Here is a 15,770-nt window from a genome sequence, read left to right as displayed (position 1 = left end):
TGTTAGTGTGCTGAGAATGACAGTTTCCATCTTCATCCATGTCCCTGCAAAGGACATGAACTCATCCTTTTTTATGGCTACATAGTATTCCACAGTGTATACATGCAACATTTTCTTTAACCAGTCTATCATTGATGGCCATTTGGGTTGGTTCCAAGTCTGCTATTGTGAATAGTGCTTCAATAAACACACGTGTATGGGTCTTTATAGTATAATGATTTATAATCCTTTGGGTATAACCCAGTAATGGGATTGCTGGGTCAAATGGTTATTTCTAGTTCTAGACCATTAAGGAATCACCACACTGTCTTCCACAATGGTTGAACTAATTTAGAAAAGCTTTTTTTTTTTACAAAAGAGTAAAAGCGTTCCTATTTCTCCACATCCTCTCCAGCATAAATTTTTAAAAATTTATTTGTTTTTTCTTTGGCTTCTTGAACCTAGTAGATTTGTGGTTTTATTTTTAATTCCATAAAATTCACAAAAGCCATTACTCTCATCTTTTCCAAGCCCTCATGCCCTAGATTCACCTCATCTCGGTACCCTCATTCTGATCTACCCTTGACATTACTGAGTCAAGGGTATCCAATCTCAACTCTACCATGTATATTCTTAGACATGCATGGGCAAAATCACAACCCCAGATTTCTTCTTATTCTCAACACCCCGTATCAAACTAGTTGCTAATGCTTCATCACTTCTACCTCCCTTACTATTGTGGCATCATTCCCTTCACTTCATTTCTAAGAATAATTTATTTCGCCCTTAGTCCTCACCTGAGTTATTTCAACAATTTGCTAATTAACCTCCCTGACTCTAGTCTTTCTACCTTTTCAAATTAATTCTGCTGGGTTAATGTTTCAGCATATTGTCTAAAGGAAACTTACACGTATCACTGTCATAAGCAAAACAAACAAATGAAACATTTTAAAAACCACTTCTCATCTACTTAAGGATTTTAAGTCCAAACTGGTCAGAGGCTTAAAGCTTTCCATGCTTAGGCTGCAAACTACCTGCATTTGCAACTACTATTTCACAAGCAAATACAATATACATACACATTTATTTTTTACTTCAAAGCACCTACACCTTTTCCCTTCTTTTGAAAACCCCTGGTCAGCTGCAGTGGCTCAGGCCTGTAATCCCAGCACTTTGGGAGGCCGAGGCGGGCAGATCACCTGAGGTCAAAAGTTCAAGATCAGCCTGGGCAACACGGTGAAACCCATCTCTACTAAAAATACAAAATTAGCCACGCGTGATGACACATGCCTGTAATCCCAGCTACTCAGGCTGAGGCAGGAGAATCGCTTGAACCTGGGAGGCGGAGGATGTGGTGAGCTGAGATCGCGCCATTGCACTCCACCCTGGGCAACAAGAGTAAATCTCCATCCCCTACCCAAAACAAAAACAAAAACAAAACAAAACCCTTTCCTATTTGAAAGCCCCATTCAAAGGCTGCTACCTCACACTGTACGTAACTGGAAGTAATCTGTTTCTTTTGAACTGCTATTGCACTTTACTATCAGTTGAAGGAAACCAAATTACATCTTACCCAGAAGCCCAACAGGTAAGAGAAACAAAGGCAATGTTGCTCTGGTTTAATTGGGGGTCGGGAGAAAAGGGCTTGGAGTCCCACCCCAGGATAAGCCCCTCCAAAATACTAAAGCACTCTAGCTTGGTGTTAAAACCACTGATCCTTCTCTCTCTTGACAACTACTACTTACTAAGTTCAAAGACAAATATCTATAGAAGTCAAATTTGCCTCAGGACAGCCTCTAATTAACTGTGACCTTGGGTAAATTAAATTTTGCTGATCCCTAGGTATAAAACTTATACCTCAAAGAGCTATGAAGACTCAATGACACTGTGTATGTAAAGCACTCAGTACTGATAAATGGCAGCTAATATCATTCTCTCCGTACTTTTCACTACCAGATTTATAGGAAACACTCAACAAATATATGTCAAATGAATAAATCCTTTATTACATGGTAATCATAGAAAGGCAACTTGTGGGATGAGGGAGGTGAGTGGAGAAATATGTCCTAGAATATAAACAAAACAATTTCTACCAAACATTACATGTACAACAGAGTACACAACCAGACAAAGGATTAAGGATATTTGGTAAATTTTAAATACTTACGAAGAAGAGTACAGTTGTCCCTCGGTATACTCGGGGTACTTGTTCCAGGACAGCCCAAGTATACCCAAATCTATGCATACTCAGGTAACATGGTCAGCCAAGTGGTAGTCAGCCCTCTGTACACGTGAGTTTCATTTCCCGTAAATATCGTATTTCCTTTTCCCATTTAGTTGAAAAAAATCTGTGTATAAACGGACCCTCACACTTCAAACCATGTTGTTAAAGGGTCAACTGTACACAGTTTTTGAAACTTTTATTTTCTTCTCAATGTTTTCACAGTTCATCACATCTTTCAATGAGTAATGTTTAACAACCAAGTACTAACATTAAACACTACTTAAACCACAATTGCTTACTGCTTGCGCATTCCATAGAACCAATGAAATAGCTAACCAAATAGTTTTTCAAAGAGTTTTTCAGTGTTTAATGTCCTGCTTCACACCTCTCACTATCCCTTCCCAAGCACCAGCATCTTGATTTGGGGGTTTTTCATTCCAATCTGTGTGTACCCCTAAATAATATATGTTACTATTTTATGTTATTGTTTAAGTACTTGTGGAAAAACATTTAATGGCAATTTTTTTTAATTTACAAGTTTCTAGTACTGCAAAATAAGTCAATTATCAAATAACTCACAAATTTAACAATCTTAAATTTGAATATATTCAAAATTACTAAATACATGTCAGACATAGCTCAAATTCTAAATAAATATTAAACATCATCCAAAATCCGAACTCCTAAGTACATTAGAGGGGAGAGAAGACAGGAGACTAATGTTTACTGAATACCAACTTTGTGCCAGACTCTGTTTACATATGCATCATTGTTCTGGACTAAATCTTTGTACCCCTGCCCCTCTATCCCCCCCTCAAAAAATTATTATGTTGAAGCCCTCATCCTCAATATGACGGTATTCGGGAGGTAATCAGGATTGAATGAGGTCTTGAGGGTGGGGATCCCATGATGGGATTAATGCCTTAAGAGATACCAGAGAGCATGCACTCTTTCACTCCGCCACAAGAGAACACAGCACAAAGGCAGCCTTGTGCAAGGCAAGAAGAGTGGCCTCACCAAGAACTGTATCGACCTACACTTTAATCTTGGACTCCACAGCCTCCAGAATGGGTGAGAAAATAAATCTCTGATGTTTAAGCCACCCAGTCTATGATATTTTGTTATGGCAGCCCAGGCCAACCATTACAATAATGTAATCCTTTCATGACTCTAATAAATATTGTTAGCCATATATTACAGAAAAATGAAAGTGAGTATTAAGATGGTAACAGCTCAGAGAAAAACATAACGGTTAATCTTACTTAAAAAAATCAATCCAAATCAAAATGATACAATTTTACTTTTCATTCATGAGGTCAGTAATGACTAAAATGTTTACTATCTAGTGTAGCAAGCTTATGAGGGAAAAGGTGAACTGTAGATGGAAACAAATTGGCATAACCCTTCTCAAAGGCGACTTGAGAGTATCTGTAAAAATTTAAGACATGCCAGGTCTAAGATGAAGTGTCTAAGCCCAAGCAGAGCAAGGAGGGAATTTGTGGAGAGGGGCAGCATGATGTGGTTGGTGTGTCAGAGCCTGGCCAGAACGAAGAAGTCACCCACACTAGAGGAGGGGAGGGTGGCCGGGCATAAAATGTGGAGCCCGAATGGGGCGAGAAGGGCATCTGCTGGGAGCACCAAAGATTGGTTAGGAAGGGAGATGACCAAATAGACAATACATTGAAGATAATGGAAGCCAGGTTTCTCACTATTGAAGGGAATAACAGATGTAGAAAGGGAAAAAACTAGAATGAATCCAGTGGTGTTGAACTGCAACTGGAGACATCTGTGTGAACCCATGGTTTTATACATACACACACACACACTCCTGTACATCCCTAGCTCCTCCCACTTAGAGGGTCTGGGAGCAGGAATATCCCAAAAGCAATAAACACAAGCAGAGTGAAGACCCTGCCTTCTAAATACCATTCTCCACTAAAAAGAAATCACACTGGAGAAATGGCTGACTTCAGGTATAAAATTAGTTTGGAATATACCTTGTGCCAGAATGCTACGAATTGCACAAAGAATAATGGAGACATGGCAAAAGGACACAGAAGACAGCCTGAAGGGGTTCCGCATGTTCAAATATGGGACAACCTGAGAATCTAAATAATAGTTACAAATTATAACCTACTGAGTCACAATCCACTAGTCCACACTGCTATATATTTTTTTAAAAATGAACAAGTTACAAGTTTCATGATCACTGGAATACTGTATTACATACATTCAAAGTCCCTCCCCCAAAACTGCCTATTAGAAGGAAAAATTAGTAACCTAACAATGGAAAGTCCTAACAAGCACCACCTTAATAGAGTGATCGAAGTGAACATCCCCAGTAATGGAACAAACGAGAATAATGTTCCACCTAAAAAGATGTCATAAGAACAGAGCACCAGGACTATAATGTAGAACTTCTATTATAAGGAAATAGGCACAGTTGAGGAACATTCTACAAAATATCTGGCCAATAGTTTTCTAAAGTGTCAAAATCATGAAAGTTAAAGACAAACTGAGGAAATGCTTTAGACTAAGGAAGACTAAAGAGACATGACAAGATAATGTAATCCATGACTCTATAGTAAGACATTATGGAGACAATGGGAGAAAGCTGAAATGGATCTGTGGATCAGATCATACAGGTTGAGTATCCCTTATTCAAAATGCTTGAGACCACAAGTGTTTCAAATTTTATATTTTTTTGCATTTTGAAATATTTGCATTATATATTTACAACTGGGCATCCCAAATCCTCCAAACTGAAATTTCATTTTGGTACTCACAAAGTTTGAGATTCTGGAGGAGATTCTGGAGGATTTCAGATTTGGGATGCTCAAACCTATAGTAATGCATCAGTGTGTTAATTTCCTGATTTTGATGGTTGTCTTGTGACTATGTCTTTGTAAGAAATACACATTAAAATACTCAGGAGTGATGGCCATCAGGTTGGCAACTTATTCTCAAATGGTTTAGAGAAAAATGTTTGTACTGTACTTTCAACTATTCTGTAAGTTTGAGATTATTTCAAAATAAAAATTATATTATAAAAAGAAATAAAAACGAGTCTGCCAATTCAATTTGGCAATTTCCTCTCTAGAAGTTTATCTTATAGATTAGCACACACACAAAAAGATGTAAACATATTCATTATCTGTAACAGAAAAAAAAAAACCACCACCCAAGCAACAAAAACCCTAAAGCTGTAAGGTTATTCACTGCAGCATATTCCTTTTTTTTTTTTTAAAGGCCAGGTGTGGTGGTTCACCTGTAATCCCAGCACCTGGGAAGACTGTGGTGGGAAGATTGCTGAGGCCATGAGTTCAGTACCAGCCTGGGCACACAGTGAGACCACATCTCTAAAAAACAATTTGAAAAAAAAAAAATTAGGTGAGGTGGCACATGCCTGTACTCCCAGCTACTAGGGAGGCTGAGACAGAGAATCACTCAATCCCAGGAGTTCAAGGCTGCAATACTCTGTGACAGCACCACTGCACTCCAGCCTGGGTGACAGAGCACCAGAGCAAGACCATGTCTCTTTAAAAAAAAAAAATTACATACACACACACACACACACACACATATATATATATATAAAAGAACCAAAAAAAACCCTAATATCTGTCAAGAAGGGACTAGACTATCTAAGATGCACACAATGAGGGCATAAGATAGATTTTTATATTGGTGCAAAAATGTACTAGAGATACATTAAATAATAAAAATCAAGTAGGAGGAAATAGTATATATAGTATGTCTTCTGTGTGTGTATTTAAAAGATATATATACACAAGTACAATTTATAAATACATTCTGGAAGGATACTAAAGAAAAGAACATTTAACGTTGGCTATCACTGAGGCATAAATAACTTTTTTGGAGAATGGTAGAGGGAAACTGTGTTTTTACTTTTTAATTTATACACTCATAAGTTTAAATTTTTACCATAAGCATTTACTTATACAATTATCCTATATAATATACTATAAAAATATTTTAAAGAGGAAGTTAAGTAACTAGCATGAGGTGACAAGCTGAAAGTTTATGAACGGTAGATTTGAATCTAGGCCTAATCCTAGATTCATCATGCTTATTCTATCCTGGGGTTCAAAAACTTTCTTCTTGCACACAATTATCAAAAATGGACATTCAACAGGTACTCTGCGAATCATTATACAGATTACATATTTTTTCTTAAAAATTTTTTAGTAACATGAGTTCTCCATTTCTTGCTACCACCATGTAACTATTTTAAATGTTTGATGGTCATGTCTACTATATTACATTTAATAATGCAAAAACAGCAACAGCCCTTTTTGGCACTAGGTAAATTAACTAGCATGGTGTGTGACACTATCAATACTGGTCACATCTATCTTCTACATTTAAGATTCTACAGAATCCTCCTATTCAATGTTTAGTCCTGTTGGTATATGATGTTCACATAAATATTTCTCAATAGCATTTTTCACAGGGCAGTTCTTCCTCATGCAGGCACGAAAATAAAATCCTTGACCTCTACCCACTAAATGCTGGCAGTTTTCCTATACTCTTACCTGTCAAGTCAATGTGACATCCAAAAACACTCCCTTGGTTAAGAACCACTGTAAGATGTCATACTTTTTAAGGCACAGGTGATAGTGCCTCATTTTTTCCAGAATGCTGGCAGCATTAGGGGATTGCTAGTCTGTTGTCTGCCTCAACAGACAGATTCCCATCATAACACTGTATTATCCAGAAATTTCTCAAGGGGCCAGAGGGCAGAGAGGTGGGTAGTATTCTGCTCCTGATTTCTTCAGACTATATAGCAATTTCACCTAATACAGAAAAAGTACAGAATACTTAGTATAATCTCACTCTTGTAAATGCTATTGCTGCTGCAGGCAAACTCAATTTCATTCTAAATATTCTAAAACAGCTTCTCTCTCCAAAAAAAAAAAAAAAAAAAAACACTTTCAATTCTGGCACAGGAAGAGAATAAAAGAATCTAAAGGAGCACTTGTTCTTTTCCCTCTTTTACTCGAATCCACATCTAATTGTCAGAGAAACTAATAAAAATATTTTAAAAAATTCTTTCAATAATTTGATACAAAAAAGTAGTCAAAGTTTTAAATAAATTATAGACTACTTCAGTTTTTGACTCTATTACCACCAACCTAACCACATGCTTTGAAAAATGAAATCTTCTCTAGGCTTTTAAGTCGCCCTCTGGTCCTAAAATTCCAACCATTTCAAAGCTCCCAAAATCATATCAAAATCAATCACACCCAGGACCTTGAATGTCTTCCTAATAAAGGCGGTTCTAAATCAGTTTAAGTAGTCAAGAAGTTGGAGGCTGTATATTACAAAGATCTTAAACATGATTTTTTTTAACAGCTCCTGCTTAATTACCAGTAGATTACACACCCACCAATTAGAAAAATTGTGAGGAACTGCCAATGTAGCACCAATTCACAGGCTACAGAATGGGGGAAAAAAATAAAAGCAGCATTTGTACCTTCAGAGACTCCTTCCAGGTGTTGCACTTTACACTGAAGGGCTATTGAGAAGAAACTATGCTGGACATGGTGGCTCATGCCTGTAATCCCAGCACTTTGGGAGGCAGAGGCGGGCAGATCACCTAAGGTCGGGAGTTCGAGACCGGCCTGACCAACATGGAGAAACCCCATCTCTACTAAAAATACAAAATTAGCCGGGCGTGGTGGCACATGCCTGTAATCCCAGCTACTTGGGAGGCTGAGGCAGGAGAATCACTTGAACCGGGGAGGGGAGGTTGCAGGGAGCCAAGATCACACCACTGCATTCTAGCCTGGGCAACGAGAGTGAAACTCCATCTCGAACAACCAAAAAAAAAAAAGAGAGAGAGAGAGAGAGAAGAAACAATAAAATATCCCTTTCCTTAAAATGATTAAATGGACATCCCACCAAACAAATTCTTACACAAGATGGATGTAGCAACACCACTTCCAAAAGGAAGACCCACTCCCAAAAGAAAATCTATTAGTCGAACCATGAGTAATGACTTTCATGTGGCAACCTCTCGGAGCACTGATACTCAACAAAGCCTTTGAAAGTACGATCTGTTATATACACTGCAGAGATGTTCACAGGCTGCCTTAACAACAGCAATTTTAATTTGTATCTGTTAGTGAATTTGTCAATGGCATACTTACAAGAAAAATACTTTTCCAAAGTACAGAAAGAACCTGAAAGTAAATCAGGGCATTAATAATTGAAGTGAAAACTCAAATACCAAAATATTGAAAATAGGTCACTGTTCAAAGTAATACTTTTCAAACTTTAATGTGCAAACATATCTCTTAGGAATCTTGGTAAAGCCCACACTTATTAAGTAGGTCTAGGTTTGAGGAACGATGAGATGCTGCAGTTTTAACAGGCTCCCAGGCAATGCCAAGTCTGCTGTTTCATGGATCACATTTTGAATAGCAACAGACTCTAAATCTTGACTAGACCAAAACATGTCAGAAATGCAGATTCTCAGAAAAGGAATAATTATTTGGTGATATTTTCCCAAGTTTGTTCTTCTTTAGGTTTTGTTATTCATCAGAACAATTTTCATGAGTAAATATTGAGTGGTTTCACCTTGTGGGCTGATTTTCTCACTAACTTAAGAAAAACCTCTCCAAATCATAAACCAGAGAAGAGAAACTTGAACAAAATAGACATTAAAAATGTTTCTCATTCTAAAATGGAAAGTTTCCTGAATGAATTAATTCTACACATTTATATCTGAAGACAACAAACATTCTGTAAGGAGACCCATAAATGGTCAATAACTTAATGTTAATAAACCAGTCTGTTGTGAGTCTTTTGTCCTTAGAATATTTTCTTTGCTTTTCCTTTTACCTTTTTGTTTTGTTTTACTATGTAACTACTGGCACTTCGAAAAATTGCTGCTCACAGCATAAACTTAGAACAAGCACAAACTACACTAGCAAAAGCTGATGAAAGTTGCTGAAAAAAATCAAGTGTACCATCAGGTACATAGTTATCTCTAGATCGTTTTTAAGCAGTCAATTATCAACTAACTACTCATTTTAAATGCGGGTTCATTCATCATTCATTCAACAAGCATTTACTGACCACCTACTATGTATTAGGCACTCTGCTAAATACTGCGGATAAAGTTTGGATCAGAGAGACAGACCTTTCAGATTCTGGCTTGGACATAATGGCAAGTTTTGTTTATTTGTTTTTCTTTTTGTCTCTGAGCCTCCATATTCTCAGGGTGATAGTGATAACTAGATTATATAATGTAAATAAAGTGCCTAACATTCCACCCTGTATATGATAATGAACAATGTTATTTGAAGTATGAAGTTTGAGTAAGAAGATCCTACCTTCAATAGGCCAGCTTTCTATGACACAGCTCTATGTTGGCAGATTATGACGCAACTTGAAAGTGAGCTAAAGAAAACATGACTGAACAGATAAATCCATTACCAAAACAAAAAACTAAGAATGCCTACAATACATAATGAATTCCAGAACTGAAAAGAAATGTGCTTTGGGTTAGTTTACGAGTTTCTGTAGCATGTACACTAATGTTCTCTTCCACTAAACAAAGTAACAGTACATTATAAATAGAACAAATGTTCCAGCTATGTGGTTTTACGTACAATAGGATCATGATAGGGTATACAACTTGGGACAATTTTAGTGAAGTAGTAATTGCTTGATGCAGCAGGATGTGTACCCCATTAACCACAATTCTCTTTCTACCACCTTCAGAAAGTAATCTCCTTTTCTTATAAGGTAAATATTTACAAGTCCTACTCATCAACCATTAGTCAATAAAGCAGCCTATTTTGAAAACCCAACTGGTAACAGCAATCTCACAAACAGAAGCAGTACAGCTAAAGTTAAGAACTTTGGTGTCAATCAGAACAGGTGTCCCAATTCCACTTCTATTGTTTCTAACTAGTTATGAGACATCAGGAACGTTTCACTCTGAGCTTCAGTTTATCTAAAGAATGGTCTAGGGCATACAGGAAGTAGGCCCTAGTGGAATTTATGAAAGTGGAATATGCTATTACAAGTAAAGCACTTAGACAAGTTCCTGAAAACAGCAGCCACTCAAGAAATGTTAGCAATTTGCTATTACCTACAACAAAAAAACTAAAGGTCTTTAGTTTTGAAACTAAAAAAAAAAAAAAAAGTGTATTTTTAATTGAAAAAATATATTTTTAAAAATATATATTTTATTTTTGTAGGGACAGGGTCTCGCTATGTTGCCCAGGCTGGTCTTGAACTCCTGACCTCATGTGATCCTCCTACCTCGGCCTCCCAAACTGCTGGGATTACAGGCCTGAGCCACCATACCCGTCAAGTTGTAGGGTCTTATAAAGCATTAAGTTAGGTCACAGTTAAGTGACAAAAATGGTGAGGAACAGGAGTAAGGCAATAATGTGTATTAAGCACCCAATATCTTACCCTTCTGTCTTACTTAATCAGGCTTCATTTGTAACATCCTAAAAGTTAAGCAGCATTGGCGTAACTACAGACAATTCAATTCTGGAAAGGTTTAAAGGCAAAGAAAGACTGTTAAAACAAAAAGAAAAGAAAAGAAAAGAAATTCTAGAAAAGAAAAGAAAAGAAAAATAAAAGGAAGTTATGTAGACTTGAACTAAAGTTTAAGTGGTGAGTAACCCAGAGGAACAGTAAAGGGACCAACCATCCCAGACGCGGGGCTATGGGTCCAGACTCACGGTGGCTCCTCCCAGTACGGAAGCTGAGGCCATTGGGCCTCGCCAATGAGTCCCAGCGCGACACCCCAAACCCGACGCTGGGGCGCCACTGAGGGATGAGCGTTAGCGCCTCGAGTGCCGGCCCTGGGAGTCCAAACTTCCCGCCGGTGCCCCCAGCTGGGCCCGACCGACCAAACCACCTCCACACGGAGGCCTGAGTCACCGTTCGCGCGGCACAGAAACCGGGGCACAGCGGTTACCTTCGGCCGGGAACTCTTCAAACTCGTCGTCTTCCTCTAAGAGACCTAAGTCTACGGGTTGCTTTTTCTCTGACATCTCGACCCTCCGCGCCCAACACCTCCCAGATCAGCAGGAAAGTTGGAACCCTCACTCTTCCTCAAGGAAACGCCACCGTCACTGCCGCCTCCGAGGCTGACGCTACCATAGAGACTCGGAGAAGGAACTACGGGAGCAGCGCGAGGAATGCTGGGATACTGGAGGTCGGCCCAGCGCTCCCTGCGGGTTTAGCGCGTTTTCCGAGTTTTTTATATATATATTTATTAAATATATATATATATATTTTTGTCTCTACCACGTTAATCGGACTCTCTGAATTGCCAAAGTTGGGATCCGTGTAGTTTTCCTGACTATAAAAGACTCATAATGTGTAAAACAAACAAAAAAGCCTTTACTTAGTTTGCAAGCGAGGAAGGAACTCTAGAGAGACTACAGTCTGACTACAAGCATTCATCAGCCCTTCACATACATTATTACCTCCAGTCCTTAAGCCAGTTCACTAAGGATGGTATTAAATGTCTCCACATCACAGAAAATTCACGTTCAGAAAGAAGCAACGGAAATTACTCAGGTAGTGCTAGACAACCAAAATGCAGATTTTTTTTTGCCTGGCTCCAATCTCCAGACTTTTCCATTAGGCAGTGTTAATCAAGTCTTAGAATTACTTTGTGGTAAATAGCTTTTTAAATAGAATTTGTGTGGTGTGTATGTGTGTGTAGTAACTCTAGTTTACAGGTTATTATACAATAATACTATTTAAATATGGATTTGTGTAACATTTTATGGTGCTAAAAATATATCATTTAAAATTGAATAGCATTTGAATATCATTCTGAATACAGTAGTGAACTTCATGGAACTCTATATATAATATATGGATGTATATGGATGAATATTATAGAATATACATAATACACAAATTGGGTATTATTGTAAATTTTGATACATGTTCCAGATTATATCTATAAATCCCATTCCTTTATTTAACAATGTTAGGTCATACCGCTTACCAGGAGCTGTGTATCAAACATGTATAGACAAAGTCCCTTTCTTCAAGAAGCTCATATTCTACTCAGAGACATGTAAACGGATAAATCACAATGAAATGCAGTAATCCACTTCAATCTCCATCTTAATATTATGTGAGAAATGAACAGAGTGTTTGGGAATGCAGAAAATGGAGTAATTAAATGTAGAACAAACTTGGCTGAGAACTACAATTAGATGTAATTTTTTTTAAACGTATCTCTTATACTATTTGATTTATATAGATTACTGAAAATAGTGATATCTCACTACCAAAACAATTATGTCAGGTAATGCATATCTTAATTAGTGTGATTTAGTCATTATACAATGTATTTGTATTTTAAAACATGTGCTCCGTAAATATATGCAATTTTTATTTGTCAATTAAAATAATTTTTAAAGAATGTAAAAAAAAAAGATTTTGCCAAGAAGTCAGAAAACCCAAATTCTAGTTCCCAGACCTGTTATTTAGTTCATTTGATATATGATGAAGTTTGTATCAATCCTTAGCAAAAGAAAAAAATCAACAGCAATATGGTGATTTTTTCCCCCTAAAACTATATTCAATTTAAAGAGAGATTGTTTTTTTCTCTCTTACCTCAAGTTCCACCACCCCTGCCCTTTCTTCCATTGTACTGGTTCTTCCATTGTACTGGTTCATGAAATCCAGAATGCTGAAACTTAAATAACTTCTTATTTCTGATGAGATGGGAATGTTCAGGGTGGTACAGCCATAGACATTAACTTCTTATTTTAAATGTCATGGCACATGGCACAATGAGCAACTTCGCATTTCAATGGTCATGGCACATGGAATAATTTTAGAAAATGATATTAAGAATACATATTTGCAGACCAGTTTGTATTATAAATCCAGGCTCAATTCCTTCTAAAGGGGAGTTTAGACAAATTACTTAATTTATCTGTAATACATGTTGGTTTTTTGCAGTTACAGTTAAGATTAAAGGAGATTATGTATATAATGTGCATAATTCAATGCCTGGCACATAATAAGTGATCAATACATGTTAGCTATTATTAAGTAAGGATATATTTTAAAATATCTCAGATTCTCCTTGTTACCCCTAAAAGTCTCTAAGTGTGTGTTTTGTTTCCTTGATATCTTTTTAATACTTTATGAGGAAGTCAGTCCCTCTAATAATGTATATTTAGTGTTTACTTTGTATCAGGCACTGGGCTAAACCCATTTTGTGTATTTACTTATTTAATCCTCCTCACAACAGCCCTATTGATATGGTTTGCCTCTGTCCTCACCCAAATCTCATCTTGAATTGTAGCTCCCATAATTCCCACGTTGTGGGAGGGAGTCACTGGGAGGTAATTGAGTCTTGGGGGCCGGTCTTTCCCATGCTGTTCTCCTGATAGTGAGTAAGTCTCACAAGATCTGATGGTTTTATAAAGGAGAGTTTCCCTATACAAGCTCTCTTGTCTGCCACCATGTACAACATGACTTTGCCCCTCATTCACCTTCAGTCATGATTGTGAGGCCTCCCTGGCCATGTGGAACTGTGAGTCAATTAAACCTCTTTCCTTTATAAATTACCCAGTCTCAGGTATGTCTTTATTAGCAGCATGAGAACAAACTAATGTAGTCAGTTGGTACAGGGTAGTAGGGCGCTGCCATAAAGATACCTGAAAATGTGGAAGCGACTTTGGTACTGGGTAACAGGCAGAGGTTGGAACAGTTTGAAGGGCTCAGAAGAAGATAGAAAAATGTGGGAAAGTTTGGAACTTCCTAGAGACTTGGAGGGCTCAGAAGACAGGAAGACGTGACAGTTCGGAACTTCCTAGAGACTTGCTGAATGGCTTTGACCAAAATGCTTATAGTGAAATGAACAATAAAGTCCATGTGGAGGTGGTCTCAGATGGAGATGAAGAACTTGCTGGAAACTGGAGTAAAGGTCACTGTTGCTATGCAGAGAGACTGGTCGTATTTTGCCCCTGCCTTAGAGAACTGTGGCACTTTGAACTTGGGAGAGATGATTTAGGATTATCTGGCAGAAGAAATTTCTAAGCAAAGCATTCAAGAGGTGACAGAGCATAAAAGTATGGAAAATTTGCCACCTGATGATGCAGTAGAAAAGAAAAAAACATTTTCTGGGGAGATATTCAAGCTGGCTGCAGAAATTTGCATAAGTAAAAAGTAGCAAAATGTTAATCACCAAGACATGGGCAAATCTCTCCAGGACATGTCAGAGACCTTCATGGCAGCCACACTCATCACAGACCCAGAGGCCTAGGAGGGAAAAATGGTTTCATGGGCTGGGTCCCCCTGCTGTATGCAGCCTCAGAACTTGGTGCCCTGCGTCACCAAGGTACAGCTCAGGCCATGGCTTCAGAGGGCACAAGCCCCGAGCCTTGGCAGCTTCCACGTGGTGTTGGGCCTGCAGAAGCACAGAAGTCAAGAATTGAGGTTTGGGAATCTCCACCTAGATTTCAGAGCATGTATGAAAATGCCTGGATGTCTAGGCCAAAGTTTGCTACAGGAGTGTAGCCCTCATGGAGAACATCTGCTGGGGTGGTGAAGAAGGGAAATGTGGGGTTGGAACCCCCACACAGAGTTCCCACTGTGGCACTGCCTAGTGGAGCTGTGAGAAGAGAGCCACCTTCCTCCAGACCCCAGAATGGTAGATCAACTGACAGCTTGCACCATATGCCTGGAAAAGCCACAGACACTCAACACCACCCTTTGAAAGCAGCCATGAGAGAGGCTGTACCCTGCAAAACTACAGAGGCAGAGCTGCCCAAGACCACTGGAACTCACCTCTTGCATCAGCGTGAACTGGATGTGAGACAAGAACTCAAAGGAGATCATTTTGGAGCTTTAAGATTTGACTGCCTCGCAGGATTTTGGACTTGCATGGGGCCTGTAGCTGCTTCATTTTGGCCAATTTCTCCCATTTAGAATGAGTGTATTTACCCAATGCCTGTACCTCCATTGTAGCTAGGAAGTAACTAACTTGCTTTTGATTTTACAGGCTCATAGGCAGAAGGGACTTGCCTTTTCTCAGATAAGACTTTAGACTGTGGACTTTTGAGTTAATGCTGAAATGAGTTAAGACTTTGGGGGACTGTTGGGAGGCATGATTTGTTTTGAAATGGGAGGACATGAGATTTGGGAATGGCCAGAGGCAGAATGATATGGTTTGACTGTGTCCCTACCCAAATCTCATCTTGAATTGTAGCTGCCGTAATTCCCACATGTTGCAGGAGGGACCCAGTGGGAGGTAATTAAATCATGAGTGCAGATCTTTCCTGTGCTGTTCTTGTGATAGTGACTACATCTCACAAGATCTGATAGTTTTATAAAGGGGAGTTCCCCTGCACCTGCTCTCTTGCCTGCTGCCATTTAAGACGTTACTTTCCTCCTTATTTGCCTTCAGCCATTATTGTGAGGCCTCCCCAGCCAGGTGGAACTGTGAGTCAATTAAACCTCTTTCCTTTATAAATTACTCAGTGTCAGGTATGTCTTTATTAGCAGCATGAGAACAGACTAGTACGCCTACTGAGTA

General features: G+C 38.5%; 1 protein-coding gene across 3 annotated transcripts in view; it reads right to left on the bottom strand.

Moving 5' to 3' along the window:
- SEM1 (SEM1 26S proteasome subunit) overlaps positions 1-11,330 on the bottom strand; it is a 90,112-nt gene extending 78,782 nt beyond the window's left edge. For all 3 annotated transcript variants that reach the window (XM_065542303.1, XM_074035466.1, XM_005550156.3), the window contains exon 1: positions 11,172-11,330. In XM_065542303.1, the coding sequence (XP_065398375.1) occupies positions 11,172-11,247 (76 nt within the window). In that variant the 5' untranslated portion in view covers positions 11,248-11,330. The remainder of the gene's footprint in view (positions 1-11,171) is intronic.
- Positions 11,331-15,770: the final 4,440 nt, after the last annotated feature.

The sequence above is a fragment of the Macaca fascicularis genome, chromosome 3 (genome assembly GCF_037993035.2).
Source record: "Macaca fascicularis isolate 582-1 chromosome 3, T2T-MFA8v1.1".
Lineage (NCBI taxonomy): Eukaryota > Metazoa > Chordata > Mammalia > Primates > Cercopithecidae > Macaca > Macaca fascicularis.
This window is presented reverse-complemented; position numbering and strand designations above follow the sequence as displayed.